The 15,081-nt window shown below is 45.0% G+C and overlaps 1 protein-coding gene and 1 pseudogene across 3 annotated transcripts in view; both read left to right on the top strand.

The window, feature by feature from the left end:
- The window catches only part of Adamts18 (ADAM metallopeptidase with thrombospondin type 1 motif, 18), a 153,145-nt gene extending 139,351 nt beyond the window's left edge, over positions 1–13,794 (top strand). For 2 of the 3 annotated variants that reach the window (XM_039097861.2, XM_039097862.2), the window contains 5 exons: positions 1,370–1,574; positions 4,063–4,245; positions 5,794–5,997; positions 7,817–7,964; positions 11,807–13,794. In XM_039097861.2, coding sequence (XP_038953789.1) covers positions 1,370–1,574; positions 4,063–4,245; positions 5,794–5,997; positions 7,817–7,964; positions 11,807–11,922 — 856 coding nt within the window. In that variant the 3' untranslated portion in view covers positions 11,923–13,794. The remainder of the gene's footprint in view (positions 1–1,369; positions 1,575–4,062; positions 4,246–5,793; positions 5,998–7,816; positions 7,965–11,806) is intronic. The other variant, NM_001191944.1, reaches the window with a different exon arrangement.
- Positions 10,605–10,722, top strand: LOC120098705 (small nucleolar RNA SNORA40; annotated as a pseudogene).
- Positions 13,795–15,081: the final 1,287 nt, after the last annotated feature.

The following is a 15,081-nucleotide window of genomic DNA, read 5'->3' as shown; positions in this document are numbered from 1 at the left end:
GAGGAAATATTTTATTAGATACATTGTCATTGACTTAAAATAGGATGGTGTGGATTTTGTGTGTGACTCTGTAGACTGAAGGGCTTTAATTTCACACATAGACATGATGTGGTATCTTAGGGTTTTACTCCTGTGAACAGACACCATGACCAAGGCAACTCTTACAAGGACAACATTTAATTGGGGCTGGCTTACAGGTTCAGAGGTTCAGTCCATTATCATCAAGGTGGGAGCATGGCAGCATCCAGCGAGGCATGGTGCAGGCAGAGCTGAGAGTTCTACATCTTCATCGGAGGGCTGAAGTGGAAGTCTGACTTCCAGGCAGCTAGGACAAGTGTCTTAAAGCCTACGCCCACAGTGACACACTTCCTCCAACAAGGCCACACCTCCAAATAGAGCCACTCCCTGGGTCAAGCATATTCGAACCACCACAGGTGGAAAGCAGAGAGAGGGAAGAAATAAGATAAGCAAGGGTAAAGAAATTGTTGAGGTCTAAACAAAGCACAGTTAGCAACTGATTTGATCTTAATTTCTAAAAATAATCAGCACTTAGCATATTCGTATCCAAGGTAACTTGTAGACATCACCATTTCAAGTCAGATGTGTAGCAGCCATGTCTCTTGGCTCTTTTCTTTTTAATGTCTGTAAAACATGCCATTTCAGTCAGTCAGAAGGAAGTCTTGAAAAGGAATCACCGTTGCTATAGAAGAGCATTCATGCATCCCGACTTACATAGTTCTGGCAAACCTTATCTGGCCATCTATAAATGACTCCTATGAGGTGAGATCTCTGACCCATCAGTAAGTTCCAGACCAACCAGAAAAGGAATTCGAGGAGCTGCTCACTTAGAAAGAACTTCCCAGGGTCTCCTCTTCTGAGGTGTTCCCTCTCCCACATAGACATTCACCCCTTCTTGTGCTTACACTTTGTCTAGCCTTGTGGCTCACAGTGCTGACCAGCAAGCCTTGTCTTGATACACATATCCATGGTTTCAATATGTAGTAGGCTCCCTTATGGGAAGACTGTGACTTCACTCATCTTTTCAACCCTTGTGCCTAGGTCCCTGACACTTTAAAAGCTCAGTAAATATGCCTGGTTGAGTAGAATGTGTTTCTTTCCATGTAGAAGGCTAGAATGTATATTTTGTTCTCCAGAACATTGTGGTGATTAAATGTGTCTCCTTACAGCATGCCTGCTATCCCAAGGGGTGTCTGATTCAACAGCCATACAAGAAGTTAGTGGGTGTCCCCGATTGGTTATAAAATGGGTCAGAGGCTCTTCCCAGGTGGTTAAGTCTTGTCCAATAGCTGCTTGAATAGTACTGTGAAGCCATTACTTTACAGGAAGTAATTTTGGGTCTCTCTGAAAGTTGGTTGCCAGGTGAGTGGAGTACATGCAGCAAGTCCTGTGCCGGGGGCCAGCAGAGCCGCAAGATCCGGTGTGTGCAGAAGAAGCCCTTCCAGAAAGAGGAGGCTGTGCTGCATTCTCTCTGTCCAGTGAGCACGCCTACCCAGGTTCAAGTCTGCAACAGCCATGCCTGCCCTCCAGAGTGGAGCCCCGGGCCCTGGTCTCAGGTAACTAGCACCGACTTAGAAGCCTGGTTTTGGTCTGCATGGAAAACCAAGATGGTGGACATACAGGTGACTTTGTAGCCTGTGGGGTGCTGAGCTCTGTGCATCTTCATGGGGAATTAAGAAGGCGGTGCCTGGGAATCTTCATTTCAGCTGGTATCAGCTAGTGGTTCTTATCTGGATGGAAGTCTTAGACCTCTTATAACAGAGCTTAGACTCTTCCTTGGTGGTCCAGAAATTAGCAAGGAGACTCTTGGGGCAGTCTATGAATACAGATATAAGGGGATTGGCACTTAGTCCTGGCTACTATAGATATTGGATCCATTGATAAAGGCACTTGACCATGCCCAACCACCTGAGACAAGCCCCAGTACCCACATAATTCCTGTAAATTATCTGCTGACTTCTCTGCATACAGAATGGATGGATGGATGGATGGATGGATGGATGAATGAATGGGGGACCCAAAGAACAAGATCAAGGAAGAAGATTTAATTTTTGCTTCAGTGGCAAAGATGTGGAGCTAAAAGAATACATAAGAAATAGCACCTGGTTTCCCATTTTGCAGTTGTCACAAGCATAGCATCATGGGGTCAGAAGACGATGCATAGAGTAGGAATGACCTGTTCTGCATACCTCATAAATATCCTGTAAAGCAGATGTCCTCTTCTGGGAGCCTGTTCATCTTAGAGACATCTTGGAAGTGAATGGGCCCTACTGGCATCTAGAGCACAGAGGCAAACATCCTCTGGGGCACAAAGAACTCCCCAAAACACAGGATAAGTACCAGGATTTCCCTACTGTCAGCACCTCATCTTAGTCTGTGTGGGTGGAGGGTATAAGGCTATGATGCTAGTTAGTGGTCAACAGCCCCATGTCTGCTGTGCTGTCCCTAAGATTCTATTCTCTTCCAAAGGAAGTCTATTTCTTACCAAGTTTAACAATGTAGCAACAAATTCTGAAGGAGAGATGAGGGGAATAATTTTAATCAAAGTAAGGCTGTACTTTATACGGAATAAGGATCCAAGAGTAAATAGGAATACATTGAACACGAGAATGGATCCGTGACCCCACCCCGCCCCCCAAAAAAAACAGGCAAACACTTCCTTATAACAGGGAATAAATCTGAGTAGGATATGGTGTGGAGTGGGATCAATATTTCCTTTCAACTGAGAATTGCAAATGGAGGGATGGTGGAGCCACATGTGTATGATGGGCCTGGACCAATATAAATGAGTGCTACAGAATGTTCAGCACATCTTAAAGTACTCAAACTTTCACATGGAAACATTTTGACTATTTTTCTCTTTGTAAGGTTGAATCGTTAAGATCAGACTTGTCTTGAGTAGTTTCAGGATGAAAAGGAGGCAGAGTCCAGCTGTTCAGCTCTCAGACATGGGTCACAGCAACAAGTCGATCCCTTCTACAACCAATGTACACCGCTTGCTGCTCTGAAAAAAAAAAAAATTGCAAGCAAAATTGTTTGTCAGCCACACAGGAATTATACATGAGAGAGCGGTAGTAGGTTCAGGTTTCCAACTCATTCACCAGCTCCTGTCTGTTTTTTAGCAGCTCGACTACCTGGACTTCAGTCCTCAGGGTTTTCTTTTCAAGACGATGACAGCAATGAACTCAAAAAGTTGATGGACAGTTGTGTGATATGCGGTCCAATTTGCAACCCAAAAATCAGACCTCATAGGTTGCAAAGTTCCAGCCCTCATACACACTAGTCATGAGATGCGTGAGAATTTACAGTGGGCCCCCTAAGTCCATGTAGGACTCTGCCCTAGCCTATCCTTTAGTTACCAGAGATCACATCTCATTTGGTCTTTCTGAGAGCAAAAGATGACCACAAAGATCAGCACAGGGATAGAGCCTCCCCAAGACAGTGCCTGTGTGGAGTCAGTTTTCTAAGAGATCTTGACACGTTTTTAGCTGCTCCGGGGACAGTTCTTTGCCACCTTATGTGGTTTACAGAATTCTCAGAAAAGCCCAAGAAGAAAGGTCTTAGAGAAAATAAGTAAACTTCCCAGGATAGAGATTTGGATTGTGCAAATTTCTTCAGAAAGGTTTGGTAAGCGCATGTATCCTCTGTCTGGTAGTAAGCACCAAGCCCGAGGGCAACTTCTTAGGAGTAAGAATTTCGCTCCTTGATACCGTTGTTCACATCCCGAGTGTGTGTGCATATTTCTGTACTTCTATATTTCTGTGCTTTTTGTGCTGGCACAGTCATAGTCCTTAGATGAATTCTCATGGCAGACAGAGGAAGACCAGTTCCGCTACAACACATCCTGTGCCTCACAAAAACCTTTGCAATGTTGAGCTTAGCTCATAGACTGGGGGACAAAGCAGCCACAGGCGTTCAGGTGCTTCAAGCAGAAGCTAAATATCCCGATACTGTATCATCAGTGTGTACCCAACTGAAATCCCCGGAAATGGGTACGAGTGGCGTTTCTTCTTCCTCCTCCTCTCTTCCTCCTCCTCCTTCTAGTGTTCCAAGACCTGTGGCCGGGGAGTGAGGAGACGTGAGGTCCTCTGTACAAGCCCTGCAGCCGAGACACTCCCCGAGAGCCTGTGTTCCAGCAGCCCCAAACCCGAGGCACAGGAGGGCTGTGTGCTGGGACGGTGCCCCAAGAACAACAGACTGCAGTGGATCGCCTCTGCCTGGACTGAGGTATGAATTTAGGCTCAGGACTGGGGGCGGGGAGTATTTTTGTAATTGCTCCCTCCCTCCCCATCAAATGCACCTACCCGGGCTCCTTTCTGTGCATCCATGTACCAGGTGCCTACTGACTGCTTCTCGTTTGTTCCCATGGCAACAAAACAGAAAGAGATGGTTGCCCAGTCCAGGAGCCCAACCCCCGTGGTGACGGCACCCCCATTTACTACGGATCTTCCCGCTTCATTTCAACCTCTCTGGAAACTCCAGGGCTATGGTTCCCAGGTTGTTTTAAATCTAGGAAACCTGATGGCGAGCATCACCTACTGTAAGGAGCTTGGTGGCCACACATCTGTCTCTGCGATGCACGTCTGTTCTAGGTGATGAGCACCGGCCCCCATCATGAATGAAATCCTACAGTATCCCTGTCTTCTCTCCATCATCTTATAGAGGCATTGCAGTGAAATAGCCAAATGAAAAGTGTGCCCTCTTGGCTATCAGCCTCCAGTATGCACCATGCAGGTAGCATTGAGCTAGCCCCTGTTCCTTCCTCTTTATCACAGCGCCAACATGTCACCTCCATAGATGGCAATATTTATATTGATAAGTTCATTTCATCAAGACCCCGTACGTTGCCTAATAGTTTAAAACAACCAGTCCTCTTTCAGATTTCTCACTTCCCTTCCCTTCCCTGGCATAACACACTGTTAGAATAGATCAAGCTGTTGGTATATTATTATTATTATTATTATTATTATTATTATTATTATTATTACATCCTTCACTGTGTAGAGGCATCACCTATCAATAAAAAGGGGACAACCTATTAGTAAAAGGCAGGAAATAAAAGACGAGAACTCCAGTAGAAAATAGGAACTCTGGGAGATAGAGGCAGAAGATTCACCCGGACTCTGAGGAAGTTGAACCCATGAAACTATGGAGCAGTAATTAGCCTTGGGATAGACATAGAATAATTTAAACGAATTATGTAAGTTATGAGCTAGCCAGGGAATGACCCAAAGCTTATGGCCTACACATTTATTCATAAAATAAACCTGAGTCATTATTCAGGAATTGGGGCTTGCGTGGAGAAACACTAGGCTACATCTAACCCAGAAGGACACAGGTAAAACTAAAGACAGGCAGTTATTCGATATAAAATGATTCTGTCTTGATCATTCTCATTCCATGGCTCAAACTCTCCACTTCTCAGGGCGGTCCCAGGTATTCTGGGTCACTCCAGTACAGCCCCAGCTCTGATGGAGGCTGAGGCAAAATCAAGAGTATTTTAAATTGTTACAAGATGTTTGGGGCTTTGACAAAGTGAGTAAATCAGTGACCTCAGCCTTACCCATTCGTGTGGCGGTCGCCTCCTCAATCCGGATGAACAGGGATCTCTCTTTGTAACTCAGAGAAGATCACGTCAGTGCTCCAGCCTTTGATGTCCTCCTCTGTAACCCAAGGCTGCCGTATCACGGCACTGACTTTGTGTGGACGGACGGCTCAGCGGCTTTGACTGTGGAGCTCTCTGTGCGCTCTCACACCTCCTTTCTTGTCTCCCAGTGTTCTGCAACCTGTGGCTTGGGTGTGAGGAAGAGAGAATTCAAGTGCATGGAGAAGACCCTGCAGGGAAAGCTGATGACGTTCCCAGAGCGGAGATGTCGCAACATTAAGAAGCCAAACCTGGAACTGGAAGAAACCTGCAACCGAAGGGCTTGCCCAGTATACAGCATGGCGGCAGGCTGGTATTCGTCCCCGTGGCAACAGGTTGGTGCGTGCAATTTAGGAAGCAGATGGTCAAGTGAGATGGAGCAAAGGAGTGTTGTCCTCAGCCGATCAACTGTCGTCCCCTGTATAGAGTTTGGGATGGTTGGGCATCATTTGACCTATCCCAACCTCTATGTGAGCCTTGGTAGATACCAGTCTGACGACCATAGGTTTTTAGACCTAGAGAATTGGAAAAGGTAAGTAAAGCATTGACTAGAAAGCCTGTGACATTATGTTCATGTTGACTGCTGCCACTTGAAACTGTCATTTCAGGGATGCTGCTTTCTAACCCCTTCCTGTTTGCTAGGACAACATTTTTCCAAAGGACACACACACACACACACACACACACACGCACACACACACAATTTTTTCAGCCCCTGCCTCTGCTCCCTGTTCATGACCTACACGCACTTTCTCATTCTTTCTTTGCATTACTTCTTGTGTTGGCCATTAGTGTCCCAGTGGACAAGGAAGATAAGGGTAAGAATGTTCAGCCGTCAGCTGATGGTGACATGTTTCCTTGGGAACACTAGTTGGGTTCCATAAGAACCGGAAGCTATGTTGAGGTCCTTGAGACATCAATCCTGCAGAGCTCACTAATGTGACCAAAGCTGCTGACCACACCCTTAACTTAAACACGGGGCCTGGTGGTACCTGTGTGTAACATAGATACAGAGGGGGACCTGAGAGTAAATCACCAATGAAAGGGAAGTGAATATTTCTAATAGACTAGGCATGGTAAAACACACACACACACACACACACACACACACACACACACACAGAGCGATATGGGCTTCTTAAGTTTTGTGATTTTATTTAACATTTACAAATTCTTTTTTATGGTTTGCAAAACCCCATTACTTTGTGCAATGAATATAAAGACATTTTTACGTGGGGGAATCATAGACTTTTATCAGAATGAATAAAGGTAGTCAGAAGTGAGCCAGCAAATGCCGGGAAGCCAGATGTTTTCCTCCTCAGACACCTGTTCCTCTATATAAAAGCTGACCTTAGACCTAAATGCTTATTGTATATTTAAAAAAAATGGCAAACATCGGAGTAAGACAATTTGATGGAAATCACACATCTGTATTTGAATGTCGGGATAATTCCTAAACTCATCCTCTGTCCTTCCAAACACCAGGCCACAGAGCAGTATTTGTATGAAATGATGCTCTTGCTGCCTGCAGCCCATTCTAACATAAACCAACAATGATCTATATTGACAGCATTGCCCCCCCTACAAGATTTCCTTGTTTGTTCTTCTGTTAAAGATCCATCAACTTTTCCTGTAGCCATTGGGGACAAAACGAAACTCAGAGCCTGAGATTCTTTTTAATTGGACAGCAAAATCCCTGGCTCTTAGGTACCTCAAAACCTGGCTAAGTGCCATCCCACAGTGTCTCTGGTTGGTATGTCCTTTATGGTCCCTGTTTCAGACTAACCCCCATCCATTCTGGCATGTGGCTGAGATTGCCTGGGTTTCTTGACCTCCATCTCTGGCTGCGTCTGGATTTGTTTCTGAGCTTTGAAGGCCCTTCTGGAGCATTCCTCCTTAGGAAGCCCTTCACTGGGGACATTCTCTCAGGTGGTGCAGCAGCCTTTGCCCGAGACGTTTCTGATAGACCTCACAGCTCACACGGGGCTGACTAGACTTGGACTGTATGCTTAGGCCTGGCGGTAGACTGCAGTCATCTGCAGGCATCGTGGGTCACAAGTATTGGGCTTCTTTCTATTTGATGCCACTGACCTCAGAGAGGATGCTGTCCAGATGAACAGGTATGAAACTCCCTTCTCTCTCCCTCCTTGGCAGTGCACTGTAACCTGTGGGGGAGGGGTCCAGACCCGATCTGTCCACTGCATGCAGCAAGGCCGGCCTTCCTCAAGTTGTCTGCTCCATCAGAAGCCTCCGGTGCTAAGAGCCTGTAATACCAACTTCTGTCCAGTTCCTGAAAAGAGAGGTAAAGAGTCCTTTGCCCCATCAACTTCACCAGTTATGAGAAAGCTTTCCCACAGTTTCCCTTAGTTTTATAGTTGGTTGGGCAGCTTGGACTTTGCACAACTCTGCAGCACCCATGGGACTGCATGCTTACACTTGTACAAGCCCCGATATGGATCTGGGGCAGCTCCTGTCCATGCCATATTGTTTGCTTGATCTGAAGGCAACATTTCTTTTCACTCAATGAGGATTTTCAGCGATCCAGTCTCAGGTCATGTCACCCACTCTTCCTCTTTAAGACACAATACCTGGTGATGTGACATGTAGCTCGGCTGGTGCCTGGCATGCACAAATCCCAGTGTTCGATTCCTGCAAGACAGAAAATTATGCATCACTGTGCACACCCGTAGTTCTAGCTTTTACAGGGTGAAGTTGGGAGGATTGGAGTCATCCTTGGCTACATAGTAAGTCTGAGGCCAGCCTGGGTTATATGAAGCCTCCCCTCAAAAATGTAATTCTTGCTAACCAGTAGAAATATAAAGGTAAATAATATTTCCCCCAGAGGAGCTTTGATTGTCGAGACAGAGGACATACAACCCACTTAAAATGACGGCGTTCTTAGTTCAAGTGCAGGGCAGCGGGAGCTGATGGGAAGCTGAGAGTCATTTTACAGTAATCTCACAAACACCAGGACATGTCTCTCAGTGGGATCAGACTCTGTGGCACATGGCTGCTGGGATCTCTTTCCTGTTTCACCGATCACAGGTTTTCCAAGCCTGCCGAATCTCTCAGCCCACTTTTCCAATTTGTGGTGAATAATATTTGGTGCTGTCAGTTAGCCCCTCCCTCGGCCCTCCCAGTCCTCCTGTGTCACTTCCTGCCTCAGCTGCAATTGATTGGCAGGAGGCTCAGGACCTCAGTGTTCTTCTCTCTCCTTTCCTGCATGAGCCTGTGCGAGTGTGTGATATTGGGGCTGCTGAAACAGAACCATCTGTAAGCAACACTGGGATTCTACTCGGAGGGATATGGAGGAGATTTAGTACTTAGAGTGATGGGGGCCACATTCTGCCAGACCCCATCTTCACCCCATCTATCTCTGTAGTCAGACCACCCCAGAAGGAAATGTGATCCCTTAGTATTCTGGTTAGTTCTGGGAGCACCTCTCAGATAGGCACATGAGAGAGAAAATCATGTCAATGTTGTTTTTCTATCTCATACTTACCTGGCTTGAGATAGCCACTAAGTTTGCAGTAGAAGTACGGTGGTATGTATGGTGTGGTGATGCCCTTTAGTCTGATCATATCAAGGTCACTAAGAACTTACCAAGTATCCCCTGGACTCCCATTATATAAAAAAAGAATATGGCAAGCAGGGTCCTATTCTGAAGCTATGCTAAACAGAAAGCCTTGTGGGAGACCCCGCAGCAAATACGGACCTTGAGAAAGAGGTGGGGAAACCGACTTGACAGAGTGGTCGAGTCAGAAGCCAGAATTGAAAGCAACTTTCACAGAGGGGCTCCAGGAAGTAAAAAAGGCGGACCTTGCTTGTGCTTAGCAGAGGAAAGGGCAAAAACAAGGAACTAAAGATACTTGGAGTAGGAGCACAGTTGAGGACTATAGAAGTACAAATCAACAATGGTACAGGAGTCTTATCAGTCCTCACAGAGACATCAGATTTAGCCATCTGAGGTGGAGAACCATGGGGTCTGTAAGATCATGACCATGGGTCACCTGGAGTAGTATGAGAACAAGATCTCCTCATGAAGTGGTGGTTGCCATTGTCCAAGGAGAGACGTGGGAGTTTCTCTTTATAGGAAGGTAATAAGGAAGGCGGATTTTGAAGACATAGCCAATGATGCTTGCTGCCTTCTGGCTTGGAGGGAGGCAAAGAGAGAGGGCTCGTACATCAGCCTCCACAATGTAAGCCTGTTTCATATCTCAGATACCCAGCCATTCATAACTGTTCTTATCATCAAACATCCACAAAGCAAGTAAGGTACCATATACACATAGCATGCTGACCTTTCCTGCCCTGCCTCCTCGCCCATGGCCTCAGATATATGCTTGTCTTAAAATTCCATTCTGTTCATAGGAGAGATGGCTTCATGGCTAAAAGCACTGGCTGCTCTTCCAAAGGATCAGATTCAATACCCAGCACCCACAGGACTGTTCATAACCATCTAGAACTACAGTTTCAGGGAAGCCGATGATACCCCTGGCCTCCATTGGCATTGTATGCATGTGGTGCATAAACACACACATAATTTTTCAAAGTTTTTAAAGAGAGGTGAGAGTTGATAGCATGGTGAGGTTAGTCAAGAAACGGTAGTACATGCCTATAATCTAAACACTCAGGAGGCAAGGGCAAAAGCATAGCACCAAGTTCTAAGCTATATACTGATTTAAAAAATATCGTTGTTATTGTCATTTCTCTCATATCATTTAGCAGCAGGTAAAAGTTAACACTGACGTACGTGTGTGTGTGTGTGTGTGTGTGTGTGTGTGTGTGTGTGTGTGTGTGTATGTGTGTGTGTATCTCCAGAAGTCATTGGAAAGAAAAAAACTCCACCACATTTTTAAACCTAAGTTCCTACACCATATGCTTTAATTTGATTATTTTAGCCACTGTGGTTAATTTTTCCAAAAACCAAACTAGTTTAGACAGCACCTATATTTCTGTTGAGCTGATGGGCAAGACTTTAACAAGTGCAAAACTAAATCTTTCTGCTACCCAGAGCTCATTGTTCAGTATGAGCTTTGAAACCTGTGAGGAGGGGTATGATGGTCAAGCCAACGCAAAGTGACAATAGTGTTCTAAGACTAAAAAATCATTTAGTCTAAAGACTAAAATACTTTAAGAAAAAATGTTGGGGTTGGGAATTTAGCTCAGTGGTAGAGCACTTGCCTAGCAAGCGCAAGGCCCTGGGTTCGGTCCCCAGCTCTGAAAAAAAGAAAAGAAAAAAAAATGTTGATCTAGAAACTACTCTGTGATGGGCACTACTGTAGATATGGGGAAGAAATCAATGAAGAGCAAGACCAAGACCCTGGTCACAAAGCCTTTGCCTTCTAGAAGACAGCGTTAGCAACCCCATGGTGTTGAGTGTGGGTAAACTGAGTGTAGAAAGGCAAGGAAGAGAGTGAGGACCCAAGCTGCAAGGACAGCAGTAGACTGGTTTGTTGCGTGGGCAGAGACAAGAAGAAGGAACTAACCTGGAGCCTTAGGGACCGTCTACCTAGCAGTAAAGGAGACAGCGGTAGTTAAGAGCTCCCTGAGCATCGCCCATCAGCAAGGGGCCTACATGGAGTCAGGGAACCGGCTTCGAATACTACAGCATCACCACAGCAGTCACCACACCTTGGACTATTTAGGGATGGGAAAGTGTCTGACAGGACTAGTTTGTGTCTGAAACGGATTCCTGGGAATGACTGTGAATGGGGAAGGGCACAGAAGGGGACAAGAACCCAGAATTTAAGGAACTGTAGGCAGACGTGAGTCACGGAGCGAATCCAAGCTGGGGACCTTACAAAAGGAGTCAGGAGAGCAACTAAGAAATGCTCCTGTGGAAGGTACTGCCCTGGGCCCCCCATGTCTGTGCTAACTGCCGGGCCACATGCAGACAAGTATTGACCTCTTAGTAGGTATGGCTTCTTTTCTTCTAACACTGCCCCTCGTTTAAATTTTGCTAACAGACACAGTCCCTTTTGGCATCTGAACCCTGCCCTAACAATGTCCGTGTGTATCATGGGCAGAACACATGGAGGAACAAGGCAGTGGGTGGGCCTAGGTCTCTGTCCCACAGGCCCTCATCTTAATAGGAAGGTCAGAAACCTTAGCCGATATGCTAAATGCTCTCTGTCCTTTCAGATGATCCGTCGTGTGTGGATTTCTTCAGCTGGTGTCGCCTGGTCCCTCAGCACGGAGTCTGCAACCACAAATTTTATGGAAAACAGTGCTGTCGATCATGCTCAAGGAAGAGCTGATCTCAGGGTCTCCTCATCCCCCTCAGACCAGGACCTGACCCGTCCATCTCCAGGTCTTCATATCAAGACTACAAACCACAGAGGAATTGCCACGGGGTTTAAAAAACTGGACAGATAGCCACCGGCCTCCTTAGTTGAGCCCTGGAAACACATGGTACTCTCCAACACTTGACAGTGAGACGCGATGACAAATCTAACTTAAAAGGAAAAAAAAAAAAAAAACCTTTGATTTGCACTGTGATTCGGAAGATGAGAGGTGGGTCGTACTGAGATAAGTCAAGTTTTCATTTTGACAAAGTGGGAATCTTGTTGACTTTGGGATGGTTCTCTTCGCCCCCCCACCCGCCCCCCACACACACACATACGCTTGGACATCAAAGGATTCAACAGCAAAGACTTTTAAAGGAGTCTTTAAAGTTTCAGGTCAAGGACTGAGACTCAGAGCCATCGAATCCTTGGATGGGACTCTTCCTAACAGTTGTTTAGTATCTATTGTGTCAAACTCTTGACACCAAATGGTGCTCAATGGGTGCTTGCTGCTGGGCTGGCAAGTTTCACTTTATGTTTTATTTTGTGTGTTGTTGTTTTCATTTGGTTTCAAGTATATTCTGCCTATAGTGAGTCTCCAAGACAGAAATTAACTACTCGAAACATGTTCCCAGTAACATTCTGGAAGCAGGGCCGCATGGACTATTTAAGTTCTCCAGGAATTAAAACTCACACCTGAAGGGGAAAAGAAATGTCAAACCCTGATGCCCTTCCGAGTGAAATCAACCTCGTACTGTCTGGTGCTTATTGAATGGGAACATGGGAGGCAGGGAATGTTCCCTGCTCTCTGAGGACAAGAATTGGTGGCATGTTCACTTTTGGTAAAAAAAAAAAAAAAATAGGCGCTGACTGGTAAAATAGCATGCTCGAAGGAGGGAAAAGCCCACCATGTATAACGCTCCATACATATTATCAGAATGCTTACAAAATTAAAGGCTACTTGTGGTTTTTCTCCTTCCAACTGACAAGTTTCAATTTGCCCCAGGACTTGGTCAACAAGGAAAAATAAAATAAGACGCAGTGGCTAGAGGAAAAATCCATCTGTCTTCTTGCTACATTAATAAATTACAACTCGCCAAGATCTTTCCATGAGTAACAGCATTTCGCCATGTCTCAGATGAGAGTTTTGATCGTCGGGAGCCAGCTGTTGATGGGCATTAACAAGCTTAAAATTGTTCTCAATTGGAAAAGTACCACGCTGTTTTGCCAAAACCAGAGTAACTTAAAAGACTGTTTCCCCCCCCCCTGTAATTCTTTGAGAAGTGGCTCTACAGGGCTTGTTTATACGATACTACTCTATCCCCCCGAAACTTCTTTGATGAATGTACACTCAGTTTTACTGCTTCTTGGAGTCTTGGTTCAAACAGGGGTTTGCCAGCTCAGCAGAACTAGTGAGACAGTGGTCTGTTAAACTTAACAGCATTCTTTGTTCCCGTCCCATTGGGAACCATGAGCTCTTGCATGCCATGGGCAAAGAGTAACAACTTGACCTTCTTGGCTTGGCCTTTCGGTAGCCATTTTGATATGAGGAGAAAAACAAAACAAAACAGAAACCACACTACCACTCCCTTGCTCTATGAAAAGTGGGAAGTTATTTGACTTTATATAATTATCACTTTATTATTTTATGGGAAAGAATTAATTTATTAATAGCCTATTCTTACATGTTCTCACCTGTCTTCTCTGAGTAAATGATATTCTGAGGGGAAATGTTGAATTTTTAAAAAAAAAAAAACATGGATTATAGAGAAAAAGTCAAAATGTATGTGTAATATTTATTTTATACGTTTTATAATAAAGTATTCTGTTTCTTCGTCTCTGAAACTTGTTAAATTCTTGAAGGGATTAGTGAGAAGTGGGTGGCTTCCCAGTTAATTGTCTAACTGTTGCTAGGGAACCTTAGCAACTTCACTAACTGGGGAGGGAAGAGCTTTAAGAAGGATTCAGTTCCTCTGTGCAGGAGGAAATAACTGCCCGATACTGATGCATTTGGGGCCAATCAGATGGCTCCACCAATAAAGGCACTTGACGTCAACCCGATGACCTGAGTTAGATCCCTGGAGCCCACATCGTAGAAGGAGAGAACTGACCCCCTGAAAACAGTCTTCTGACCTCCACACACATGCTTGCTTTGACACATGCATGTGTGCAGCCCCACAAATGTGGATGGTAAAACGTGAAACAAGACATGAGCATCTCAAGACATGATGTTCTGACACGTTCTGCTGCGCAGAGCATATGAACATTTACCTACGGAAATCAGGGGAGATAAAGCCATTAAAGCTACTTCCTCTTTGAAAGGCATTCTGGGAAAGTGTGTCAAAATGAAAGGGGTGGGGAGAAAGGAGAGTATTTATAGGATGGGACAGGAAGAGAGGGAAAAAAGAACATGTTAAACATCGTGCACGTTCAGGCTTCGCAAACGTCAATCCTCAGACCCAGGAAGACCAAGGACTCCCTGGAGGAAGTAAGTCCAAATGATCAGAATCTCCAGTATTTCTTTGCATTTATGACCACACACCAGACACAGCTCTCAAACATATTTAAGAGTCTTGCAGTATGAATTATTAATATAGAATAAAATAAAACAAGGATTAAGAATAGAAAGTGAAAACAAAAGACAAAGCTATCTTTATATTTTGGAGTAATAAAGTATGGTTAGGAGAGATTCGTATGTGTTTCATGACTGCCAGGTCCTATGCACAACACTTTCATGTATGTTGTCTCATTTAATTACACAACTGCTGGATGAAGGGCTACTCTTCACCGTCTTTGAGAGGAAGCATCTGGGATTCTGAGAGATCACATATTTGACCCTGAGGCAAATGGCCAGCTTGCGATGGGGTCAAGACTCGAATTCAGACCCCTTAGAGCTCTTCTGTCACAATCTTGGGAGACGTCAAGAAAGCAGGGAACATATAAGCCTTGGAATCATGGTCCCTAAGATACATATGAATAAAGTTTTAGTGATAAATGACTTTAATGATGATGAATTATGGGCAGAGCTGGGAATTTAAGGTTAGGAATCGGGGTGGAAGGTAATAAATTCCTGCTAAGCCCCTCTTTTCAACAGAGGATACTTGAAGACTTGTTGCATAGTTTAAAAACTCT

This window comes from Rattus norvegicus, chromosome 19, assembly GCF_036323735.1.
Source record: "Rattus norvegicus strain BN/NHsdMcwi chromosome 19, GRCr8, whole genome shotgun sequence".
In the NCBI taxonomy this organism is placed as follows: Eukaryota; Metazoa; Chordata; class Mammalia; order Rodentia; family Muridae; genus Rattus; species Rattus norvegicus.
The sequence above is the reverse complement of the archived record's forward strand: the minus strand, read 5'-3'. Positions and strand labels throughout refer to the sequence as shown.